The following is a 27,738-nucleotide window of genomic DNA, read 5'->3' on the forward strand; positions in this document are numbered from 1 at the left end:
CTGAGTGGATTGTTGCTGTCTATACGATTATTCATTTTGTTGAAATCTTTTTTTTTGCAAATTTGTGCTTAAGTAATATTAACTATATTTGTACAAAATAATCTATTTGGCATTTGGCAGTTTCTTTCGAAATGCGTTTTTCAATTTTTGGTTATTATGGACTGTGTTTCGCCTCTTACTAAGCTGCAACAACTGCTGCAGCCATGATTTTTCAAAGATAATGTCAAACAAGAAAAAGTCTTTGGCTTTTTCTTATTTGGAATAGTAAGAGCCAAACCTCAGAGAATCAGGCAGCTAAGTAATTTCAGTTTGCTATTATTATAAACTTACATAGTCACCATTTATACAGAATTATACCGATCTTTTAGGTAGTTAAAAGTGAAATCCTATTTTGATCTTCATATGTAAGATGATTTTAATAACATTTTTTACTCATTTTTTATTCGAAAATGGAGTTTTTAGAAAAAATCAGGTTTTATTTTTAAAATTATATTTGTTAATTACAAAAAGTTTCTGATTACAAAAAGTTTCTAAATGCGGCAGTTTTTAAAAAATGAGCCATTAAACAGATCTCTATAATGTCCCAGCGTCCCTCTAGCTATGGAAAAAAAAGATGCCTTTGATGCAAAATGTGATGACAATGAGCAATTTCCTTGTTTCACAATCCAATGGATTTTCCTTGTTGTTCAAGCCACAAGGCTGCAAATTTCCTTTTTAGGGTTTTCAGGCAAGATGATTCTAATGGTGTACTTTTTAGTTCGATCTTAGACTTTTTTTTTGAAGTTACGAGATGTTTTATTTCTTAGTATGGGACGTGACCATCTCTTACTAGGTTGCCGCTACCGCCACAACCTTTATCTTTGTTTTGTTCTTAGTATGGGACGTGATCATCTATTACTAGGTTGCCGCTACCGCCACAACCTTTATCTTTGTTTTGTTCTTAAGTATGGGACGTGATAATCTCTTACTAGGTTGCCGCTACCGCCACAACCTTTATCTTTGTTTTGTTCTTAGTATGGGACGTGATCATCTCTTACTAGGTTGCCGCTACCGCCACAACCTTTATCTTTGTTTTGTTCACTTGAGACCACGTGTATCTTTATAAAAAAAAAAAAAATCAAAGTGATATTTTCAAATTAAATGTCAGATTAAGTTGAACTAATACAAAATAAACCTTCTTTAAATTTTCAGATATTTCTCTAGTTTAAATTATAAAATTATATTTGCTGCTGAGAGAGCATAAATATTTTAGCAGTTTACATAACAGCTTTACAGGTTTGGAACTGAAAACTAAAATAAGATGATATTAATTAAAAATTTACTTTTCAGATACTTTTAAGTTAATTATATGTAATTAAGTTGCTAAGATACTTATATAGTAGTTTTGAATTGAGAGGCAAATAAAATTATTCTATCTATTAGCCTTCTATTATGTTAAAAATGAGATCCTTTCTATAACTATATCTATTTTGATTCAAAGAGTAGAATTAAATGCAAAGCACAAACTGGTAATGCAAGTGGCAAGCAAAGCAGATGACCACTCAATTGTTTATTTTTCCCATAGGAATTTGCCACTCTGTCAAAGGAATTGAGCATGACAAGAGAACAGCTGTTGGAAAGAGAAGAAGAAATATCCGAACTAAAAGCAGAAAGAAATAATACTAGAGTAAGTACAGCCATAAATGAATTGTGAAGAGGAAACTTTCTGTTAGAATAACCAATTTTTTGTTATTCTAGCTATTCTATTGACTTATTTTTAGTTAATAATAATGAATTTTTTGCGGGAATAAACAACAAAAAAACAGGTCTGTTTAATAACTGAAATTAGAAATTACTTTGTCATTGATGATATTTCACCTATCTCCTGTCTCCTATCACCTATCACCTATCTTCTGTTAGGTTGCCTAAAATCAAAATTCATGGTTTCTCTTGTTCTTATTTTCTAATTCTAATCGATGAGGGTTGAGGGCTTTGTAATTATAGTTTTTATGGCACTTGGTATTAACCAAGTGACATATAGCAATCGCAAATTCTGTCAGTCTGTCGGTCTGTCTGTCTGTCGGTCCCGGTTTTGCTACTTTAGGCACTTCCAGGTAAGCTAGGACGATGAAATTTGGCAAGCGTATCAGGGACCGGACCAAATTAAATTAGAAATAGTTGTTTTCCCATTTGACCATCTGGGGGGGGGCGGTTATTTCGGAAAAAATAGAAAAAATGAAGTATTTTTAACTTATGAGCGGGTGATGGGATCTTAATGAAATTTGATGTTTGGAATGATATTGTGTCTCAGAGCTCTTAGTTTAAATCCCGACCGGATCTGATGACATCGGGGGGAGTTGGAGGGGAGAAACCTAAAATCTTGGAAAACACTTATAGTGGAGGGATCGGGATGAGACTTTATTGGAAAAATAAGCACAAGTCCCAGATACATGATTGACATAATCGGAACGGATCCGCTCTCTCTGGGGTAGTTGGGGGGCGGTAATTCTGAAAAATAAGGGATTTTTAACTTACGAACGGGCAATCGGATCTCAATGAAATTTGATATTTAGAAGGATATCGTGTCTCAGAGCTCTTATTTTAAATCCCGACTGGATCTGGTGACATTGGGGGGGGGGGAGTTGGGAGGGGAGTTGGGAGGGGGAAACCTAAAACTTGGCAAACGCTTAGAGTGGAGGGATCGAGATGAAACTTGGTGGGAAAAATAAGCACAAGTCCTAGATACCTGATTGACATAACCAGAACGGATCCGCTCTCTTGCGTGTAGTTGATCGGGATGAAAATTGGTGGGAAAAATAAGCACAAGTCCTAGATACATGATTGACATAAACGGAACGGATCCGCTCTCTTTGGCGTAGTTGGGGGAGGGGTTAATTCTGAAAAATTAGAAAAAATGAGGTATTTATAACTTACGAACGGGTGATCGGATCTCAAAGAAATTTGATATTTAGAAGGATATCGTGTCTCAAACCTCTTATTTTAAATCCTGACCGAATCTGGTGACATTGGGGGAAGTTAGGGGTGGGGGAACCTAAAATCATGGAAAACGCTTAGATTGGAGGGATCGGGATAAAACTTGGTGGGAAAAATAAGCAGAAGTCTTATTTAAGCAGAAGAAAAACATTTTCTTAATAAAAGCAAACAAGAGCTAAGAGCTCATATATCACTTGTGACGAGGCGAGAAGAGCTAAGAGCCAAGAGATCATATGGTATGAGCTCTAACCAAATTCTATGAATCAATAGATTGATTTGAAAAGGAAAATAAGAGCCTTAATGCCGGTCAGGATTTAAAATAAGAGCTCTGAGTCACGATGTCCTTGTAAATATCAAAATTCATTAAGATCCGATCACCCACTCGTAATTTATAAATACCTAATTTTTCCTCTCCCTTTAGCCCCCCAGATGGTCGAATCTGGGAAAACGACTTTATCAAGTCAAATTGTGCAGCTGCCTGACACGCCTACCAATTTTCATCGTCCTAGCACGTCCAGAAGCACCAAACTCGCCAAATCACTGAACCCCTCCCCCCAACTCCTCCAAAGAGAGCGAATCCAGTACGATTCTGTCAATCACGTATCAAGGACATTTGTTTATACTATCCACCAAGCTTCATCCCGATTCCTCCACTCCAAGTGTTTTTCCAAGATTTCCCCCCCAACTCCCCCCAATGTCAAAAGATCTGGTCGAAATTTGAAATAAGAGCTCTGAGACATGGATTCCTTCTAAAAATCAAATTTCATTAAGATCCGATCATCTATTCATAAGATAAATACCCATAATTTCATGTTTTCCAAGAATTCCGGTTTCCCCCTCCCACTCCCCCCAATGTCACAGGATCTGGTCGGAATTTAAAATTAGAACTTTAAAGCACAAGATCCTTCTAAATATCAAATTTCATTAAGATCTGGTCACCCTTTCGTAAGTTACAAATACCTCAATTTTCAAAATTACCCTCCCCCCAATTCCACCAAAGAGAGCAGATCCGGCCCGGTTATGTCAGTCACGTATCTTGGACAGGTTTCTGTTCTTCCCATCCAGTTTCATCCTGATCTCACCGCTTTAAGTATTTTCTAAGATTTCCGGTCCTCCCAACTGCCCCCCCCCCCCCAGTTACGCTTGATCTGGTTGAGATTTAAAATAAGAGATCTGAGTTACGAGGATCTTCTAAATATGAAGTTTCATGAAGATCCGATCACTCCTTCGTAAGTTAAAAATACGTATTTTTTTCTTATTTTTCAGAATTAACCCCCCCCCCCCCATAGAGCGGATCCGTTCCAATCATTTAAATCACGTATGTAAGACTTTTGCTTATTTTTCCCAGCAAGTTTCATCCCGATCCCTCCAATCTAAGCGTTTTCATGATTTTAGGTTCCCCCACCCCAAACTTCCCCCAATGTCACCAGATCCGGTTAAGTGGGGGGCCGGTTAATTTGGAAAAAATAGAAAAGATGAAGTATTTTTAACTTATGAGCGGGTTATGGGATCTTAATGAAATTTGATGTTTGGAATGATATTGTGTCTCAGAGCTCTTATTTTAAATTCCGACCGGATCTGATGACATTGGGGGGAGTTGGAGGGGGGAAACCTAAAATCTTGGAAAACACTTAGAGTGGAGGGATCGGGATGAAACTTGATGGGAAAAATAAACACAAGTCCCAGATATATGATTGACATAATCGGAACGGATCCGCTGTCTTTGGGGTAGTTAGGGGGGGGGGTAATTCTGAAAAATTATAAAAAATGAGGTATTTTTAACTTAAGAATAGGTGATCGGATCTCAATGAAATTTGATGTTTAGAAGGATATCGTTTCTTAGAGCTCTTATTTTAAATCCCGACTGGATCTGGTGACATTGGGGGGGATTTGGGAGGGGAAACCTAAAACTTGGAAAACACCTAGAGTGGAGGGATCGGGATGAAACTTGGTGGGAAAAATAAGCACGAGTCCTAGATACATGATTGACATAACCGGAACGGACCTGCTCTCTTTGGGGGAATGGTTAATTCTGAAAAATTAGAAAAAATGAGGTATTTTTAACTGACGAACGGGTGATCGGATCTCTAGGAAATTTGATATTTAGAAGGATATCGTGTCTCAGAGCTCTTATTTGAAATCCTGACCGGATCTGGTGACATTGGGGGAAGTTTGGGGTAGGGGAACCTAAAATCATGAAAACGCTTAGATTGGAGGGATCGGGATGAAACTTGCTGGGAAAAATAAGCAAAAGTCTTACATACGTGATTTAAATAATTGGAACGGATCCGCTCTATGGGGGGGGGGGGGTTAATTCTGAAAAATAAGAAAAAAATACGTATTTTTAACTTACGAAGGAGTGATCGGATCTACATGAAACTTCATATTTAGAAGATCCTCGTAACTCAGATCTCTTATTTTAAATCTCAACCGGATCAAGCGTAATTGGGGGGGGGGCGCAGTTGGGGGGACCGGAAATCTTAGAAAATACTTAAAGCGGTGAGATCAGGATGAAACTGGATGGGAAGAATAGAAACCTGTCTAAGATACGTGACTGACATAATCGGACCGGATCTGCTCTCTTTGGTGGAATTGGGGGAGGGTAATTTTGAAAATTGAGGTATTTGTAACTTACGAAAGGGTGACCAGATCTAAATGAAATTTGATATTTAGAAGGATCTTGTGCTTTAAAGTTCTAATTTTAAATTCCGACCAGATCCTGTGATATTTGGGGGAGTTGGAGGGGGAAACCAGAATTCTTGGAAAACGTGAAAATATGGGTATTTTATCTTATGAATAGATGATCAAATGTTAATGAAATTTGATTTTTAGAAGTTATCCATGTCTCAGAGCTCTTATTTCAAATTCCGACCAGATCTTTTGACATTGGGGGGAGTTGGAGGGGGAAATCTTGGAGAAACACTTGGAGTGGAGAAATCGGGATGAAGCTTGATGGATAGTATAAACAAATGTCCTTGATACGTGATTGACAGAATCGTACTGGATTCGCTCTCTTTGGAGGAGTTGGGGGGAGGGGTTCAGTGATTTGGCGAGTTTGGTGCTTCTGGACGTGCTAGGACGATGAAAATTGGTAGGCGTGTCAGGCAGCTGCACAATTTGACTTGATAAAGTCGTTTTCCCAGATTCGACCATCTGGGGGGCTAAAGGGAGAGGAAAAATTAGGTATTTATAAATTACGAGTGGGTGATCGGATCTTAATGAATTTTGATATTTAGAAGGACATCGTGACTCAGAGCTCTTATTCTAAATCCTGACCGGCATTAAGCCTCTTATTTTCCTTTTTAGATCAGTTTATTGATTCATTGAATTTTGTTAGAGCTCATACCATATGATCTCTTGGCTCTTAGCTCTTCTCGCCTCGTCACAAGTGACATATGAGCTCTTAGCTCTTGTTTACTTTTGTTAAGAAAATGTTTTTCTTGTATGTTTTGAACGTTTAGTAACTTATTTAATTTGAATGTTCAGTTTTTCCAGCTAGATTATTTGCTGTACTAGGTCATCATTTTCGATCAGCCATAGTTTTCTGCAGCAATTTTTCTATTTATTTTTTACTAAAACTATTGCTATGTATTTTGGGAAGGAGGATTTGCAGTTGCACGGATATTAATATTTATTTTCTATGAGATTATAGCCATCGTGAATCTCATTTTGTGGGTACGTGAATCCCATTTATGTTTTGAACGTTCAGTAATTTATTTAATTTAAATGCTCAGTTTTTCTAATTAGATTACTTGCTATATTAGGTAATTATTTTTGATCAGCCATAGTTTTGTGTAGCAATTTTTCTATTTAATTTTAACTAAAAATATCGGAATGGATTCTGGGAAGGAGAATTTGCAGTTGCACGGATTTTAATATTTTTTTTTTTATATGAGATTACAGCCATCGTGAATCTCATTTTGTGGTTAGGTGAATCCCATTTATGTTTCGAACGTTTGGTAATTTATTTAATTTAAATGGTCAGTTTTTCGAATTAGATTATTTGCTATAATCTTATATTACTATAAGGCAAATAGTTATAGTATATACTATATAGCATAGTATATACTATAGTATATATAGTATACTACAGTACATATAGTATACATAGTTTATATAGCATAATAATTATAATATATAATCATAACATACTATATAGTAAATATTTAGATTATTTGCTATAAGGACTAAAGCCAGAAGTCTCAAGTAAAACTAATTCGTTTTCGGCGGGTACAACTAAACCCAAAGCTGCAGACAATTAAGCCAACTGTTGGATTTAAAACGAAGCCAACAGCTGCAGACAATAACGCCAACAGTTGCAAGTAAAACTAATATGTTTTCGGCGGGTAAAACTGAACACAATGCTGCATACAATAAAGCCAACAGTTGGATCTAAAACAAAGCCAACAGCTGCAGACAATAAAGCCAAAAGTCTCAAGAAAAACTAATACGTTTGCGGCGGGTACAACTAAACCAAAAGTTGCAGACAATAAAGCCAACAGTTGCAAGTAAAACTAGTACATTTTTGGCGGGTACAACTAAACCCAAGGCTGGAGACAATTAAGCCAACAGTTGGATCTAAAACGAAGCCAACAGCTGCAGACAATAAAGCCAACAGTTGCAAGTAAAAATAATAAGTTTTTGGCGGGTACAACTAAACCCAAAGCTGCAGACGATTAAGCCAACAGGTTGATTTAAAATAAGGCCAGCAGCTGCAGACAATAAAGCCAACAGTTTTAAGTAAAACTAATACGTTTTCTGCGGGTACAAGTAAACCCAATGCTGCAGACAATTAAGCCAACAGTTGGATCTAAAACAAAGCCAACAGATGCGGACAATAAAGCCAACTACAAGTACAAATAAATCCAAAGTACAAGTACAAGTAAGCAGCTGCAGACAATAAAGCCAACAGTTGCAAGTGAAACTAATACGTTTTCGGCGGGTACAACTGAACCTAATGCTGCAGACAATTAAGCCAACAGTTGGATCTAAAATAAAGCCAACAGCTTCAGACAATAAAGCCAACAGTTGTAAGTAAAACTAATACATTTTCGGCGGGTACAACAAAACCCAATGCTGCAGACAATTAAGCCAACAGTTGGATCTAAAACAAAGCCAACAGCTGCCGACAATTAAGCCAACAGTTGGATCTAAAATAAAGCCAACAGTTGTAGACAATAAAGCCAACAGTTGCAAGTAAAACTAATACATTTTCGGCGGGTACAACTAAAACCAAAGCTGGAGACAATTAAACCAGCAGTTGGATCTGAAACTAAGCCAACAGTGCAGACAATTAAGCCAACAGTTTCAAGTAAAACTACTGAATGATTAATTTTTTATACTAATTTCGATTTGGTTGGTGGGCAGCAATGTTAGGATTGCTAATCTGTTCCCCTAAGGCCTGTAATACTTTTTTTGTAATCGTCAAAATTACCCTCTATTTTTTGATTGTCTGATTTTCAATCACATAGAGGGTATAATATTCTATTAGATGATTATTGTGGGTGATCATCACAACCCCACCTTTATAAGCATTTAACGCGTCCTTTAACGCGTTTATGGACTCAGTATCCAGATTATTTGTGGGTTCATTAAGGATGAGCAAATTCGGGGCAGTAAGAAATAACTCAGTTAGGACAACCCTATCTTTCTGACTACCGGATAGGTCTTTATTCTTAATATAGTGGGCGTGCGGGGACAGACTGATTGTGCCCAAGGCCTTTCTTTCATTTTGAGGCTTACCATCTAGTAATGCGCCAAAGCGCTGCAGCAGATATTCTGTGGGAGACTCATCAGCAGAGAGGTGCTCTTCTGAATGCTGGCTAAATTTTCCAATCTTTAGACGAGAGTAACGTGTTTCTTTTCCCTTCTGAGTGTTTTCACCGATAAGTAATCTTAAAAATGTGGATTTCACCACACCATTTAGTCCCATGATAGCCACACGTGATTCCATCCCAATAGTTAATTGTATTTCCTCAAATAGAGGCCTTTCCGGCATCCATCCAAATGTAACTTTATCCATTTCAAGAATGGGAGATCGCAGGTCGGATGTAACTGGAAAGGAAAACTTTACTGTATATTCTTTATGTTTTTGAAGCAATTCGGGAGCCTTAGCGTCCTCGTCAGTAGTTTTCAACTTTTTTGTTTCTTGCTTCTTTTTAAGTTTTGATTCAGCTTGCTTTTTCGACTTTCCTTGGGCTTTCATTTGTTTTATATTTTTTTTTTAGTTCATATTCCTTTTGATTTTTTTTTAACTTTGGTAAATTATTTCCTTATAATGGAAATAATTCCCTTTATAATAATTTAATTTTTTTGGTCTGTACAGATATGAATTATGTCTGTACAGACGTTGTCTAGGATGGATTGATCGTGCGACACGATTAGTAGTGTCTTTTTCCATGCTTGAAGGTTGTTATCAAGCCAAAAATATGCCTTAAAATCTAGCTGGTTTGTAGGTTCATCGAGCAACAAAAGAGGTGGTTCCAAGTATAAGGCTCTCGCGAGCGAAATCCTCATCCGCCAGCCACCAGACAGGTCTTTTGAAGCTTTGTTTTGCATTTCAGAATCAAATCCAAGACCAGAAAGAATTCGACGAGCTTTAGTCAGCTCCAATTGCTTGCCATTCACTGTTTATTTTAGTGTTTTCTGAATTTTTTCAATATTTTCCCCATATTTTTCTTAATACGTTTCAAGTTTTTCTCTTTCAGCCATTAGTTTACAGCGTTCAGTGTCTGCATTCAGAATAATTTGAACTGATGTTTTTTCATCGGCTAAAACTCCCTGTTCACAAAGTAATGCGTGAATATGAGGTGGAATTTGAAGTTTTTTCTCAGCAATATGACGAAGCAATTTTTGTCTTGCCAGATCCATTTCGGCCAACAAGGCCATACCCTCTGCCTATTGTTATTGAAAACGAAGCATTTGACAAAATCTCAAGGGTACCTGCTTTAATTGACAAACAGTAAATCTTTACATCACTAATTTCAATTTTGCCTCGGCCATTAGCAAATTGTTGTACCGGAGACAGAGAAAAGGCCTCCTCACATGCACTAGCGCCGGAACTTTCCATTTCAGATGTTGCAATTTTACTCTTATTGTTTGCCTGCTCTTTCTTATTATCCTTGCGTGAGAGCTTTGGTAGGTCAATGTTAAATTTTTTAGGCTCACCTTTTTGAAAATCTTCACTGAATCCTTCCTCATCAAAATCTTCGGCAACTGGTGTCTTTTCCTCTTGTTTCTCTTTTTTTAAAGTTTCAGAGTTTGCAGCAATTATTCTTTTTTGTGCTTTGGCGTCTTTTTCTCCTATTCCCAGTTTTATTTTTCTTTGGGCATCATCTTTAAATGCAGTCGCCTCCTGTCTCTTCATACTTTTAACAGCTACGGTTACAGGTTCAGCAACTTTCTCCAGCATTTTTTTGATCCCTTTCCAGTAGCTTAGACTGTGAGAACTTTGGTAGGTTGTCGTTAAATTTTTTTCGGCTTACCTTTTTGAAAATCTTCAATGAATCCTTCCTCATCAAAATCTTTAGCAATTTTTCTTTGGGCATCATCTTTCAATGCAATCGCCTCCTGTCTCTTTATACTTTTAGCAGCTACGGTTACAGGTTCAGCAACTTTCTCCAGCATTTTTTGATTCCCTTCCAGTATTTTAGACTGTGAGAGCTTTGTTAGGTTGTCGTTAAATTTTGTTGGCTCACCTTTTTGAAAATCTTCAACGAATCCTTCCTCATCAAATTTTTTCTGCGACTCCATAGCCTCCGTGGCTGTTTTGAGATCTTTTTTTTTATTATTATAAAGGGATTTTCTAATACCAGCATAACAAATGACACCCACAATTGTAGTTCCAATTAATATTTTATTTATACTATACATATTCGTTACTTTTTATCAAGTGGTTGATGCATCTGGAATCACAAGTAATATAGTGAAATGACGTCATGGTTTTTCCCCATCTGTGATGTCATAAAAAATTATTTTTCTCTATATACTCGTATATATTTAGTTGTTCGAAGGGGACAACTAAAACTAGTACATTTTTGAAGGGGGTAACTAAACCCCAAGCTGCAGACAATTAAGCCAACAGTTGGATCTAAAACAAAGCCAACAGCTGCAGACAATAAAGCCAACAGTTGCAAGTAGATCTAATAAATTTTCGGCGGGTACAACTAAACCCAACAATTGCAAGTAAAACTAATACATTTTCTGCGGGTACAACTAAACCAAAAGCTGCGGACAATTAAGCCAACAGTTGGATCTAAAACAAAGCCAACAGCTGCAGACAATAAAGCCAACAGTTGAAAGTAAAACTAATACATTTTCGGCGTGTACAACTAAACCCAACAATTGCAAGTAAAACTAATACATTTTCGGCGGGTACAACTAAACCAAAAGCTGCAGACAATTAAGCCAATAGTTGAAAGTAAAACTTATACATTTTCGAAAGGGACAACTAAACCCAAAGCTGCACACAATTAAACAGCTGCAGACAATAAAGCCAACATTTGCAAGTAAAACTAGTATATTTTCGGCGGTTACAACTAAAACCAAAGCTGCAGACAATTAAGCCAACAGTTGGATCTAAAAACAAAGCCAACAGCTGCATATAATAAAGCCAACAGTTGGAAATAAAAGTTATACATTTTCGAAGGGGACAACTAAACCCAAAGCTGCACACAATTAAACAGCTGCAGACAATAAAGCCAACATTTGCAAGTAAAACTAGTATATTTTCGGCGGTTACAACTAAAACCAAAGCTGCAGACAATTAAGCCAACAGTTGGATCTAAAAACAAAGCCAACAGCTGCAAAGAATAAAGCCAACAGCTGCAAGTAAAACTAATACATTTTCGGCGGGTACAACTAAACCAAAAGCTGCAGACAATAAAGCAAACTGTTGCAAGTAAAACTGATAAAGTTTCGGCGGGTACAACTAAACCAAACAATTGCAAGTAAATCTAATACATTTTTGAAGGGGATAACTAAACCCAATGCTGCAGACAATTAAGCCAACAGTTGGTTAGCCAACAAAGCCAACAGCTGCAGACATTAAAGCCAACAGTTGAAAGTAAAACTAGTAAACTTTCGACGGGGACAGCTAAACCCAAAGCTGCAGACAATTAAGCCAACAGTTGGATCTAAAACAAAGCCAACAGCTGCAGATAATAAAGCCAACAATTGCAAGTAAAACTAATAAATTTTCGGCGGGTTCAACTAAACCCAACAATTGCAAGTAAAACTAATACATTTTCTGCGGGTACAACTAGACCAAAAGCTGCAGACAATTAAGCCAACAGTTGGATCTAAAACAAAGCCAACAGCTGCAGGCAATAAAGCCAACAGCTGCAAGTAAAACTAGTGCATTTTCAAAGGGGACAACTAAACCCAAATCTGCAGACAACTAAGCCAACAGTTGGATCTAAAACAAAGCCAACAGCTGCAGATAATATACCTAACAATTGCAAGCAAAACTATTACGTTTTCGGCGGGTACAACTAAACCAAAAGCTGCAGACAATTAAGCCAACAGTTGGATCTAAAACAAAGCCAACAGCTACAGATAATAAAGCCAACAGTTGGAAGTAAAACTAAAGCCAACAGTTGGATCTAAAACAAAGCCAACAGCTGAAGACAATAAAGCCAACAGTTGGAAGTAAAATTAAACATTTACGAAGAGGACAACTGAACCCAAAGCTGTAGATAATCAAGCCAACAGTTGGATCTAAAACAGAGCCAACAGCTGCAGACAATAAAGCCAACAGTTGCAAGTAAAACTAGTACATTTTCAAAGGGGACAACTAAACCCAAAGCTGCAGACAACTAAGCCAACAGTTGGATCTAAAACAAAGCCAACAGCTGCAGATGATAAACCCAACAATTGCAAGCAAAACTAATACGTTTTCGGCGGGTACAACTAAACCAAAAGCTGCAGACAATTAAGCCAACAGTTGGATCTAAAACAAAGCCAACAGCTGCTGATAATAAAGCCAACAGTTGGAAGTAAAACTAAAGCCAACAATTGGATCTAAAACAAAGCCAACAGCTGCAGACAATAAAGCCAACAGTGGAAGTAAAACTAATACATTTCCGAAGAGGACAACTAAACCCAAAGCTGCCGATAATCAAGCCAACAGTTGGATCTAAAACAAAGCCAATAGCTGCAGTCAACAAAGCCAACATTTGCAAGCACAACTAATGCATTTTCAGCGGGTACAACTAAACCAAAAGCCGCAGACAATTAAGCCAACAGTTGGATCTAGAACAAAGCCAACAGTTGCAAGTAAAACTACTGAGTGATTAATTTTTTATACTAAAGATTTCGATTTGGTAAGTGGGCAGCAATATTAGGATTGCTAATCTGTTCCCCTAAGGCCTACAATACTTTTTTTGTAATCGTTAAACTTACCCTCTATTTTTTTGATTGTCTGATTTTCAATCACATAGAGGTATAATCTTCTATTAGATGATTATTGTGGGTGACCATCACAACCCCACCTTTATAAGCATTTAACGCGTCCTTTAACGCGTTTATGGATTCAATATCCAAATTATTTGTGGGCTCGTCGAGGACGAGTATATGAGGCGCAGTAAGAAATAACTCAGTTAGGACAACCCTAGCTTTCTGACCACCGGATAGGTACGAATTTTTAATATAGTGGGCGTGTGGGGACAGGCCCATTGTGCCCAAGGCCTCTCTTGCATTTTGAGGCTTACCATCTAGTAATGCGCCAAAGCGCCGCAGCAGATATTCTGTGGGAGACTCATTAGCAGGGAGGTGCTCTTAGGAATGCTGGCTAAATTTTCCAATCTTTAGATTGGAACGTGTTACTTTTCCTTTCTGAGGATTAGTGTCGCCCGTTATCAGTTTTAAAAATGTGGATTTCCCCACACCATTTAGTCCCATGATTGCCACACGGGACTTCATGCCAAGAGAAAGGTTTATTTCCTTTCCGGCTCCCATCCAAATGTAACTGCATCCATTTCAAGAACGGGAGATCGCAGGTCGGATGTAGCTGGAAAGGTAAATTTCACTACATAGTTTTTTTTAATTTTTTGAAGCAATTCGGGAGCCTTGGCGTCCTCGTCAGTAGTTTTCAACTTTTTTGTTTCTTGCTGCCTTTTAAGTATTTTTTTTCAGCTTCCTTTTTCGAAACTCCTTGGGCTTTCATTTGTTTTATTTTTTTTTGTTGGCAATCATAATCGTTTTGATTTTTTTTTAGCTTTTGGTTTTTTGCTTTCTTATAATGGGAATAATTCCCCTTATAGAAAAATAATTTTTTTTGGTCTGTACAGATATGAATTATGTCTGTACAGACGTTGTCTAGGATGGATTGATCGTGCGACACGATTAGTAGTGTCTTTTTCCATGCTTGAAGGTAGTTATCAAGCCAAAAATATGCATTTGCATCTAGGGCGTTTGTAGGCTCATCGAGCAACAAAAAACTTGGCTCCAAATATAAGGCTAAGGTAGTAGTAGTAGTATCTCCTAACCTAACCTAAGGCCTGTAATACTTTTTTTTTGTAATCGTCAAAATTACCCTCTATTTTTTTGATTGTCTGATTTTTGCAATCGTTCCCCTAGTTGTTGATTGGTCCTTCCAATGTGAAGTTTTCCACATAAACAGGGGACTCTGTAGACACCACTACCTAGTATAGGGTCCGTTTTATCCTTTCCCGAGTTGAAAAAATGTTCAACTTTTTGTTCAGTTTTAAAAGAAACTGAGAGATTATGTTTTTTTAAAATTTTTCCAAGTTTGTCGCTGAGTTTTGAGACGTATGGTAATGTAGTGAAAGTTTTTTTCCAATTGCCAGTGTACCTGAATCAAGGGGGACGGGCTTCCTGTTTTCCTGTTTTATCTTTTTTAATCGTCTATCTATTATATTTTCAATGAGGTTCATTGGGTAGCCATTGCAGAATAGAATATATTTAACATAATCTAACTCGGATTTTACATCCGATTTTTCATTTCTTATTCCCTTTCTTTGTTTTCATATGTCATGCATAGCCAGTATGGTCTCAGAACGTATTTACCAACGTTTTGGAACCAAATCAGGCGGTTGATTATCCATCTGAATTTTTAAATTCCGTTCATCTTTCAGGGTTTCCACCACACGTTCTACAACTAAAAACAGGCGTACCAATAATACTGTTAAGAAATATCAACCCACCAAAGCTTTGCAATGGCACGCGACTTGCCGTAAAAAAAAATAATGGAAAACGTAATACAGGCCACAATCTTGACAGGGCCTTTTGAGGGTGAGGCTGTTCTTATTCCTCGCATTCCCATGATTCCAACGGATCTGCCTTTTCAATTTAAAAGATTGCAATTGCCAATTCGATTAGTATTTGCAATCACCATCAACAAAGCTCAAGGTCAATCATTAGAAAAATGTGGTATAGATCTTAATACTGATTGTTTTTCCCATGGACAACTGTACGTTGCATGTTCGAAGGTCGATAAACCTGACAATCTATTTATATGCAGCGACAATTGGACAGCGAAGAATGTTGTATATTCGCAAGTTTTACGCAGTTAATTTGTATCGTATCTATCTATCTATCTATCTATATAAAAACGAGTTGTGTGTATGCATGTTTGTTTGTTTGTAAAAAGAGCGTTTGCATATGACGTCATTATTAGTACATAAGGCTTTGTATTTGCACAGACAATGGGAAAGCCAAGAATGTTGTATATTCGCAAGTTTTACGTAGGTCAAAACACATATATAAATCTATCTATATTCATAGGTGGTACACAGGGACACAACTACAATGGCGCGTAACTAATATGGTGCGTAACGACTTACGCGCGCGCGGGGGCTTTGGGGGGGGGAAGCGCCTCCCCAACAGCTAGTATATATATATATATATCCTGTGTCTGTATATCCTGTATATCTGTATATCCTGTGTCCCTGTCGTCATTTATATATCCCCCTGTGCCCCCCGGCGTCCCCGTTGTTGTTGTTTCCCTGTTTCCCGGTCGTCATTTGTGTCCCGATGTCCCAGTCTGTAATTTCTCTTTGAGTGTCGTGGTCGTCATTTATATTCCCTGTGTCGCGGTGTCCCGGTCGTCATTTTTGTCTCGGTCGTCATTTGTGTTCCGGTGTCCCGGTCTGTAATTTCTCTTTGTGTGTCCTGGTCGTCATTTATATTCCCTGTGTCCCGGTCGTCATTTGTGTCCCGGTGCTTTGTTGATGGTGATTGCTAATCGAACATTCCTTGAATCCCGGTCACTTTCTCTTTGAGTGTCCCGGTCGTCATTTATATTCCCTATGTCCCGGTCGTCATTTGTGTCCCGATGTCCCGGTGTGTAATTTCGTCAATCAACAAACATGACGTCAGTCAACACACAAACATGACGTCACCTGACAGACACATCCACAGACAACTTATTTTTATATATATAGATTGATAGATGTCACGGTGTCCCGGTCGTCATTTGTGTCCCGATGTCCCGGTCTGTAATTTCGTCAGTCGACAAACATAATGTCGGTCGACACACAAACATGACGTCACTCGACACACAGACCCACAGACAAACTCTTGAACATGCAACATAATAATTGTCCATGGGAAAACAATCCGTATTCAGATCTATACCGCATTTTTCTAACGATTGCCCTTGAGCTTTGTTGATGGTGATTGCTAATCGAACATTCCCTGTGTCCCTGTCGTCATTTCCCCCTCTGCCTCCGGCGTCCCGTTGTAGTTGTGTCCCTGTGTCCTGGTCGTCATTTGTGTCCCGGTATCCCAGTCTGTAATCTCTCTTTGAGTTTCCCGGTCGTCATTTATATTCCCTCTGTCCCGGTCGTCATTTGTTTCCCGGTGTCCCGGTCTGTAATTTCTCTTTGAGTGTCCCGGTCGTCATTTATATTCCCTGTGTCCCGGTCGTCATTTGTGTCCCAGTGTCCCGGTTCTAACATTGACACTTGGAAAAATCTTTACGTGCCAAGCATGCTAAAGCTCCAACAATATATAATAAACCTCAAATTTTGGGTATCTGTTTTAAGGTTTTCGAATTACTTTAATCTATTGTCAAAATATATTAAAACATTTGTGCAATTCCCATTTTTTTTTAAGTTTTTTCTTTTCTTTTTTTTTTTAGTTTTTTAGCTTTTTTAGTTTTTTTTTTTTTTTAGATTTTTTTAGTTTTATTTTCTTTTTAGTGTTTTACCTTTTTTATTTTTTGTGTATTTTATGTTTTTTCTTTTTAGTTTTTTTCTTTTTTTAATTTTTTTTTATTTTTTAGTTTTTTTTTTTTATTTTTAAGTTGTTTTTTAGTTTTTTCTTTTTAGTTTTATTTAGTTTTTTACCATTTTTCTTTTTTTAGTTTTCTTTTTATTCTTTATTTTTCATACGTAAATACATATCGCCGAACCTTTGTTTTTTTTTTACTAAAATCTGGTAGGCATTGATGACCTTATCCAAGTCAAATCCCAAACCCAATCATCATCGTTATCATTTTCAGTTTTGATACGTTTTGACTCTCGCTGTCCAAGTGGATTTTCATCTAACTGCGCGGTTTTGCGTTCTTTAGCCACAAGTCTTTGGGCATAAACCCTTTGAGCAGATTCCTTGGCTGGGTCCCGGTCATCATTTGTGTCCCGGTATCCCAGTCTGTAAGTTCTCTTTGCGTATCCCGGTCGTCATTTATATTCCCTCTGTCCCGATGTCCCGGTCGTCATTTGTGTCCCGGTGTCCCGGTCTGTAATTTCTCTTTGAGTGTCCCGGTCGTCATTTATATTCCCTGTTCTATTGTCTAATATTTGTGCAATTCCCAGTTTTGTTTAGTTTTTTCTTTTTCTTAGTTTTTTAGCTTTTTTTAGTTTTTCTTTCTTTTTAGTTTTTTATTTTTTTACATTTTTTTCTTTTTAGGTTTTTTCTTTTTTTCATTATTTTTATTTTTTAGTTCTTTTTAGTTTTTTTCTTTTTAGTTTTTTTTTAGTTTTTTACCTTTTTTCTTTTTTCAGTTTTCTTTTTCTTCTTTATTTTTCAGCATCACTTTGAAATACATATCGCCGAACCTTTGTTTTTTTTATCTAAAATCTGGTAGGCATTGATGACCTTATCCAAGTCAAAATCCCAAACCCAATCATCATCGCTATCATTTTCCGTTCATTTTACGTTTTGACTCTCGCTGTCCAGGTGAATTTTCATCTAACTGCGCGGTTTTGCGTTTTTTAGCCGCAAGCCTTTTGGCATTAACCCTTTGAGTAGATTCCTCGGCTGTTTCTTCTGCCATTTTAAGATCTATACTAAAAATTCCTCTTCACGTGCCAAGCTTGCTAAAGCTCAACAATTTATAATAAACCTTAAAATTTTAAGTATCTTTTTTAAGGTTTTCAAATTACATTAATCTATTTTCAAAATATTTCGAAATATTTATGCAATTCCCAGTTTTTACATTTAAACCCTCAACACAAAAATACATATATATATATATATACATATAATACATATATATACATAATATATATACATATATATATATACATAATACATATATATATATATTTTTATATATATAGAAGATATAATCTGGCGTAACAGACAAAGTGTAACAGACATAACACACATGTGTGTAGGCACACATGCTGCCTACAATATGTGGGGGAAACAACTAATAATATATATAAAAGATTTTCTGGACACAAGACAACAGTTAATAATGAAAAAACTAATAACTATCTAGTTCAACATTGTAGTAATGGTAAATGTTCCATATCAGATATAACTGTCACAATTTTAGAAAATTTAGAATTAGAAAATTTAAATAAAGAAGAGAAGAATAATAGACTACGTAAACAGGAGGATTTCTGGATCCATACTCTTGGTACAGCTTATCCTTTTGGGTTAAATGATCGTGTAGCAAAATATGGTGACATGTCTCATGTTGTTGTTAAATGTATTGATGGTTTTATGGACCATCCTTCTTTTACTTGTCCTACCAAACGTAAAAAACGATCGAGAGGACATAGGAAAAATAATAGAAAAAATGAATTAGATGTACATATGCTTTCTATAGATCTATGCCAGCTACTTGAATCTAGGGGTATGATTTCTGTAATAAAGTGTCTAAATAATTTATCCAAGAGGAATTTAATCAAACTTTTCTGGATTGTGAAGAATAATACAGCTCTTGATTATAATTTTAAAGTAATATGTGATACAATTTGCATTCTATCTAAAACGAAATTTATTTCAAAAAAGAAAAAGTTCGATAAGATTAGTAATAAGGATAACAGATTATATTTACCTATTAATTTTACTTGTAAGCAGATTGAAGATATTAATTTACCAGAAATTTTAAATCAGCGGCATGTGAAACAGGCCCTTCCTAGTAATTTAAATTATAATGATAGTCCAGTTTTAACTTATAAATTTTCAAAAACTATTGGGCAAATTATTTTTAATTATAATTTAATACTAAAAAAACTAGATAGCGATATAAATTGGAAACCGGTTTGTAATTGTAAGCAACTTGGCCCATTTGTAAATCCTACTTACAAACATGTTATAACAGGGGACTTGTCAATAATAAAGCAAGATGATCTTCAAATTATAATGAATAAAGGGGCAAATTTCCGTCTTTCTCATCATCTGAAACCATCGAGTGTTCTTGATGGCTTGGAAAATGATTTTGATTTATTTATTGATAAGTGGTGTAAGAAAGAGAATAAAAATAAAGAGAGTTTTCAAAGTTGGAAGAATTTAATTATTAGTAGAGTAAGAAATAAAATATATTCTAACTTAAAAAATAGTAACACTAAATCATTATTTTATAATACGAAGATTAAACAAGCAATTGCTAATCTAAAGAATGAATTTGTAATTGTGCCAGTGGATAAAGCTAATAATAATTTTGCCATAATTTGTCAGAAGCTGTATTGTGATATCTTAAAAAGGGAGTTAGGCACAACTAATGTTTATGAAAAGGTAAATATAGAGGATGAGAATTTAATTGAAAAGACTGAAGAAATACTTTTTAAAAATTTTAATATTAAAATAAATGACAATGATAAAAAGTTCCCTTTCCTATATTGGACTGTAAAATTTCATAAGAATCCCCCTAAACCACGGTTTATTGCTGGAGCAGCTAAATGTCCAACCCGCATTGCTGCTACTGACCTCTCTTTAATTTTAAAGGAAATTGTAAATAAACTTAAAACCTATTGTTCTGGTATTAAAAAATTTTCGAATTTTAATCCATATTGGAGTGTTAATAATTCACTGCAGGTGATAGATTCTTTAACAATGGTTTCAGCTAAAAGAATTGAGTCTTTCGATTTTGCGACAATGTATACTAATTTATCACTCAATTTAGTGTTAGATAATTTAAAAACTGTTATAAAGAAATCTTTCCTCTTATCTAGTAAAAGGTTCTTAAAAATAGACAGTTATAATAAAAAAGCCATATGGACAAACTGCTTTAATACTACAGTTAACTTGAGATGTTACAGCTTGGATATGATTTTTGAGTTATTGGAATTTGTTTTATACAATACTTATATAAGATTTGGGGGTGATTTGTACAAGCAAATTATGGGAATTCCCATGGGGGGGAATGCCAGCCCATTTATAGCTGACTTGTTTTTAAGTCAACTAGAATATAAATATATGATGGATAAGAATAATCCAATTAATTTAAAACATGCTTTGTCAAATAATAAAAGATATTTAGATGATATTTTGGTCTTAAATTGTAAGGATTTCATTGATATTTCTAAAAATATATATCCATCAGAGCTTATTCTTGAGCCTAGTCATGGCGCTGGTCATGAAGATCATTTCTTAGATTTAAATATTAATATTTGTGATAATAATAAATTAAGTTTTAAAATGTATAATAAAACGGATGATTTTGATTTTGAAGTGATTAGTTTCCCATTCCCTGAAAGTAATATACACTCAAATATCACATATTCAGCGTTTTTCTCACAGTTACTTCGTTATGCAAGGATTTGTAGTAATTATATTGATTTTAAAAATAGATGTAAAATCTTAAGCCAAAAATTGATATCAAGAGGTTTTTCTGCAAATAAATTAACTTGGCAATTTAAAAAATTTAGTTTTCATTATAACGAACTTTTAAATAAATATCAAAAGAATTATCTAGAAATACTTAAAGAAATTTTTTGACTAATTTCGGAGGTTCGAGAAATGTTGTCACAGCGCCATTTATTTTGAATTGTGTTTCTATTTGAGCGGAATTTTTAAAAAATTAGCCACATGGTAAAGATGAATTATATAATTGTTTAGTTCATTCAGGTTTTTTGCAATGTGTTAATATTTGTGATTTGGTTAAATTTTTAATATTTAGTTTACCTATTGTTGCTAAAGGGAGGGATATATTAACAGGATAGGCTTGTTTTGGTTTTACTTGGTTGTTTTACATTTGCTGTTTTTTTTTCATAGACATGTATTTTGGGGGTGATACCTGACGCGGGGATGCCATGGATATTCTGTGGTAGCCACAACACTGTGCTGGGTAGGGAATTTAGAGTGGCGAAACCCTATATAGGCCAGTGTATTCTCCTGATGAGCCCTTATGTTGGGTGTTGCCTCTGAATTATTTGTCTATATTATTTTTTCTATGGTTTGGTAAATGACGACTTATACTTATTGACGACATGACTGCCTGTCCATGGATTATTCTTTATGGTTGATTGTGTGTGGCTATGCTGTTTGACCTATGTGATTGTGTGGATGAGTAGGGTTGAGGCCTCATTCAAGTGCTGGTCTATATTAATCACTAATTTAGGAAAACAGTCTTCCTTTTCTCCTTCTGTCTCCTTTTTTTTTTTTTTTTTTTTTTTTTTTTTTTTTTTTTTTTTTTTTTTTTTTTTTTTTTTTTTTTTTTTTTTTTTTTTTTTTTTTTTTTTTTTTTTTGTGTTTGTGCTGTAGCATTGGTGATTTCTCTTTTCATGATATATATATATATATATATATATACTAGCTGTTGGGGCGGCGCTTCGCGCCACACCAACACCTAGTTGGTGGGGGCGCTTCGCCCCCCCCCCAAGCCCCCCCGCGCGCGTAAGTCGTTACGCGCCATATTAGTTACGCGCCATTGTAGTTGTGTCCCTATGTCCCACCTGTGAATATAGATATATATAAATATATATATATATATATATATATATATATATATATATATATATATATATATATATATATATAAATATATATATATATATATATATATATATATATATATATTACATATATATATATATATATATTACATATATATATATATATATATATATATATATATATATATATATATATATATATATATATATATATATATATATATATATATATATATATATATATATATATATATATATATATATATATATATATATATATATATATATATATATATATATATATATATATATATACTAGCTGTTGGGGTGGCGCTTCGCGCCATCCCAACACCTAGTTGGTGGGGGCGCTTCGCGCCCCCCCAAGCCCCCCCGCGCGCGTAAGTCGTTACGCGCCATATTAGTTACGCGCCATTGTAGTTGTGTCCCTATGTCCCACCTGTGAATATATATATATATATATATATATATATATATATATATATATATATATATATATATATATATATATATATATATATATATATATATATATATTTATATATATATATATATATATATATATATATATATATATATATATATATATATATATATATATATATATATATATATATATATATATATATATATATATGTTTTTAACTACGTAAAACTTGCGAATATACAACATTCTTTGCTGTCCCATTGTCTGTGCATATAAATAGATTGTCAGGTTTACCGACTCTTGAACATGCAACATATAATGGTCCATGGGAAAACAATCCGTATTCAGATCTATACCTCATGATTCTAATGATTGCCCTTGAGCTTTGTTGATGGTGATTGCTAATCGACCACTCCCTGAGTCGCCATCGTCATTTATATATCCCCCTGTGCACCCCGGCGTCCCCTTTGTAGTTATGTCCCTGTGTCCCGGTCGTCATTTATATTCCCTGTGTCCCGGTCGTCATTTGTGTCCCGGTGTTCCAGTCTGTGATTTCTCTTTGAGTGTCCCGGGCGTCATTTATATTCCTTGTGTCCCGGTCGTCATTTATATCCCCCTGTGCCCCCCGGCGTCCCCATTGTAGTTGTGTCCCTGTGTCCCGGTCGTCATTTATATTCCCTGTGTCCCGGTCGTCATTTGTATCCCGGTGTCCCGGTCTGTATATACATTCGTTTTTTAGTTTTGTTTTTCTCCTTTATTTTTTTCCTTTTTTCTTTTTTTTCTTTTTTAGTTTATTTAGATTTTTAGATTTTTTAGTTTTCTTTTATTAGTTTTTAGTTTTTTTGTAGTTTTTACCATTTTTTTAGTTTTTTTTAGTTTTTTTTTTTACTTATGTCCTGGTCGTCATTTATACTCCCTGTGTCCCGGTCGTCATTTGTGCCTCGGTGCTTGTTGATTGCTAATTTATATTATATTTATATTTATATTTTTTATATTTATTAATATTTTTTTAGTTTTCTTTTTCTCTTATTTTTCAGTTTTTTCCTTTTTTTTAGTTTTTTCTTTTTTAGTTTTTAGTTTTTTTTGTTTTTTACCTTTTTTTTAGTTTTTAGTTTTTTTTGTTTTTTACCTTTTTTTTAGTTTTTTTTAGTTTTTTTAGTTTTTTAGCTTTTTTAGTTTTTTATTAGTTTTTAGTTTTTTTTTAGTTTTTGCCTTTTTTTTAGTTTTTTCAGTTTTTTTTAGTTTTTAGTTTTTTACCTTTTTTTAGTTTTTTTTAGTTTTTTAGCTTTTTTAGTTTTTTTTCTTTTTAGTTGTTTTTGTAGTTTTTACCTTTTTTAGTTTTTTTTTCTTCTTTTGTATTAGTGTGAAATAATTCAGACGTCATATGCGGACAAACACGACGTCACTCGACAGACAGACAGACAGACATAACCCACAAACAACTTATTTTTATATATATTTATTCATATTTTTTTAGTTTTCTTTTTCTCTTTTATTTTTCAGTTTTTTCCTTTTTTTTAGTTTTTTTCTTTTTTAGTTTTTAGTTTTTTTTAGTTTTTTACCTTTTTTTAGTTTTTTTTTAGTTTTTTAGCTTTTTTAGTTTTTTTATTAGTTTTTATTTTTTTTTGTAGTTTTTGCCTTTTTTTATTTTTTTCAGTTTTTTTTTTTGTTATTAGATTTTTACCTTTTTTTAGTTTTTTTTTAGTTTTTTAGCTTTTTTAGTTTTTTTTTCTTTTTAGTTTTTTTTGTAGTTTTTACCTTTTTTAGTTTTTTTCTTCTTTTGTATTAGTGTGAAATAATTCAGACGTCATATGCGGACAAACATGACGTCACCTGATCCACAGATCCACAGATCCACACACAAACAACTTATTTTTATATATATACTAGCTGTTGGGGTGGCGCTTCGCGCCACCCCAACACCTAGTTGGTGGGGGCGCTTCGCGCCCCCCCCAAGCCCCCCCGCGCGCGTAAGTCGTTACGCGCCATAATAGTTACGCGCCATTGTAGTTGTGTCCCTATGTCCCACCTGTGAATATAGATAGATATATGATTGCTAATCGACCATTCCCTGTCCCGGTGTCCCGGTCGTCATTTACATCCCCCTGTTTCCCCCGGTGTCCCCGTTGTAGTTGTGTCCCTGTGTCCCGGTCGTCATTTATATTCCCTGTGTCCCGGTCGTCATTTGTATCCCGGTGTCCCGGTCTGTATATACATTCGTTTTTTAGTTTTGTTTTTCTCCTTTATTTTTTTTCCTTTTTTTTCTTTTTTAGCTTATTTAGATTTTTAGATTTTTTAGTTTTTTATTAGTTTTTAGTTTTTTTTCTTTTTAGTTTTTTTGTCCCGGTCGTCATTTATATCCCCCTGTTTCCCCCGGTGTCCCCGTTGTAGTTGTGTCCCTGTGTCCCGGTCGTCATTTATATTCCCTGTGTCCCGGTCGTAATTTGTATCCCGGTGTACCGGTCTGTATATACATTCGTTTTTTAGTTTTGTTTTTCTCCTTTATTTTTTTCCTTTTTTTTTCTTTTTTAGTTTATTTAGATTTTTAGATTTTTTAGTTTTTTTATTAGTTTTTAGTTTTTTTTTCTTTTTAGTTTTTTTGTAGTTTTTACCTTCTTTTTAGTTTTGTTAATTTTTTTTTTTACTTATGTCCTGGTCGTCATTTATACTCCCTGTGTCCCGGTGCTTTGTTGATTGCTAATCGAACATTCCTTTTGTCCTGGTCGCTTTCTCTTTGAGTGTCGTCATTTATTTTTTTCTTTTTTAGTTCTTTTAGTTTTTACCTTTTTTAGTTTTTTTTAGTTTTTTAGATGAAAATTTTTTTTAGTTTTTTCCTTTTTTTCTTTTTAGTTTTTTATTGGTTTTTACCTTTATGTTAGCTTATTTTTCAGTTTTTTCCTTCTTTTTTCGTTTTTTTTTATTTTTTATTTTTTTTAGTTTTTTACCTTTTTTTAGTTTTTTTAGTTTTTTTAGTTTTTTTAGTATTTTAGCTTTTTTACTTTTTTTATTAGTTTTTAGTTTTTTTGTAGTTTTTGCCTTTTTTTAGTTTTTTCAGTTTTTTTTTTAGTTTTTTATTGGTTTTTACCTTTATTTTAGCTTATTTTTCAGTTTTTTCCTTTTTTTAGTTTTTTTTTAGTTTTTAGTTTTTTTAGTTTTTTACCTTTTTTTAGTTTTTTTAGTTTTTTTAGTTTTTTAGCTTTTTTATTTTTTTTATTAGTTTTTAGTTTTTTTTGTAGTTTTTGCCTTTTTTTTAGTTTTTTTAGTTTTTTAGCTTTTTTATTAGTTTTTAGTTTTTTTTGTAGTTTTTGCCTTTTTTTAGTTTTTTTAGTTTTTTAGCTTTTTTATTTTTTTTATTAGTTTTTAGTTTTTTTTGTAGTTTTTGCCTTTTTTTAGTTTTTTCAGTTTTGACGTGACCTGATCCAGTTTTTTCAGGTGACGTCACCTGATCCACGATCCACAGATCCACAGACAACTTATTTTTATATATATAGATAGTTTTTTTTTTTTTACTTATGTCCTGGTCGTCATTTATACTCCCTGTGTCCCGGTGCTTTGTTGATTGCTAATCGAACATTCCTTTTGTCCTGGTCGCTTTCTCTTTGAGTTTCGTCATTTATTTTTTTCTTTTTTAGTTCTTTTAGTTTTTCCCTTTTTTAGTTTTTTTTAGTTTTTTAGATGAAAATTTTTTTTAGTTTTTTCCTTTTTTTCTTTTTAGTTTTTTATTGGTTTTTACCTTTATTTTAGCTTATTTTTCAGTTTTTTCCTTTTTTTTATTTTTTTTTATTTTTTATTTTTTTTAGTTTTTTACCTTTTTTTAGTTTTTTTAGTTTTTTTAGTTTTTTAGCTTTTTTACTTTTTTTATTAGTTTTTAGTTTTTTTTTGTAGTTTTTGCCTTTTTTTAGTTTTTTCAGTTTTTTTTTAGTTTTTTATTGGTTTTTACCTTTATTTTAGCTTATTTTTCAGTTTTTTCCTTTTTTTTTAGTTTTTTTTAGTTTTTAGTTTTTTTAGTTTTTTACCTTTTTTTAGTTTTTTTAGTTTTTTTAGTTTTTTAGCTTTTTTATTTTTTTTATTAGTTTTTAGTTTTTTTTGTAGTTTTTGCCTTTTTTTAGTTTTTTTAGTTTTTTAGCTTTTTTATTAGTTTTTAGTTTTTTTTTGTAGTTTTTGTTTTTTTTATTAGTTTTTAGTTTTTTTTGTAGTTTTTGCCTTTTTTTAGTTTTTTCAGTTTTGACGTCACCTGATCCAGTTTTTTCAGGTGACGTCACCTGACACATCCATCCATCCATCCACAGACAACTTATTTTTATATATATAGATATAGACTAGCTGTTGGGGTGGCGCTTCGCGCCACCCCAACACCTAGTTGGTGGGGGTGCTTTGTGCCCCCCCCCCCAAGCCCCCCCGCGCGCGTAAGTCGTTACGCGCCATATTAGTTACGCGCCATTGTAGTTGTGTCCCTATGTCCCACCTGTGAATATAGATATATATATATAAATATATATATATATATATATATATATATATATATATATATATATATATATATATATATATATATATATATATATATATATATATATATATATATATATATGTTTTTAACTACGTAAAACTTGCGAATATACAACATTCTTTGCTGTCCCATTGTCTGTGCATATAAATAGATTTTCAGGTTTACCGACTCTTGAACATGCAACATATAATGGTCCATGGGAAAACAATCCGTATTCAGATCTATACCTCATGATTCTAATGATTGCCCTTGAGCTTTGTTGATGGTGATTGCTAATTTATGTCCCTGTGTCCCGGTCGTCATTTATATTCCCTGTGTCCCGGTCGTCATTTGTGTCCCGGTGTTCCAGTCTGTGATTTCTCTTTGAGTGTCCCGGGCGTCATTTATATTCCTTGTGTCCCGGTCGTCATTTATATCCCCCTGTGCCCCCCGGCGTCCCCATTGTAGTTGTGTCCCTGTGTCCCGGTCGTCATTTATATTCCCTGTATCCCGGTCGTCATTTGTATCCCGGTGTCCCGGTCTGTATATACATTCGTTTTTTAGTTTTGTTTTTCTCCTTTATTTTTTTCCTTTTTTCTTTTTTTTCTTTTTTAGTTTATTTAGATTTTTAGATTTTTTAGTTTTTTTATTAGTTTTTAGTTTTTTTGTAGTTTTTACAATTTTTTTTAGTTTTTTTAGTTTTTTTTTTTTACTTATGTCCTGGTCGTCATTTATACTCC

General features: G+C 34.3%; 1 protein-coding gene and 1 pseudogene across 2 annotated transcripts in view; one reads left to right on the forward strand and one right to left on the reverse strand.

Moving 5' to 3' along the window:
- LOC136031363 (liprin-alpha-3-like) overlaps positions 1-27,738 on the forward strand; it is a 147,690-nt gene that overhangs the window by 21,420 nt on the left and 98,532 nt on the right. For both annotated transcript variants that reach the window (XM_065710864.1, XM_065710866.1), the window contains exon 3: positions 1,565-1,666. In XM_065710864.1, the coding sequence (XP_065566936.1) occupies positions 1,565-1,666 (102 nt within the window). The remainder of the gene's footprint in view (positions 1-1,564; positions 1,667-27,738) is intronic.
- LOC136031537 (ATP-binding cassette sub-family F member 1-like) lies at positions 13,208-13,929 on the reverse strand (annotated as a pseudogene).

The sequence above is a fragment of the Artemia franciscana genome, chromosome 9 (genome assembly GCF_032884065.1).
Source record: "Artemia franciscana chromosome 9, ASM3288406v1, whole genome shotgun sequence".
In the NCBI taxonomy this organism is placed as follows: Eukaryota; Metazoa; Arthropoda; class Branchiopoda; order Anostraca; family Artemiidae; genus Artemia; species Artemia franciscana.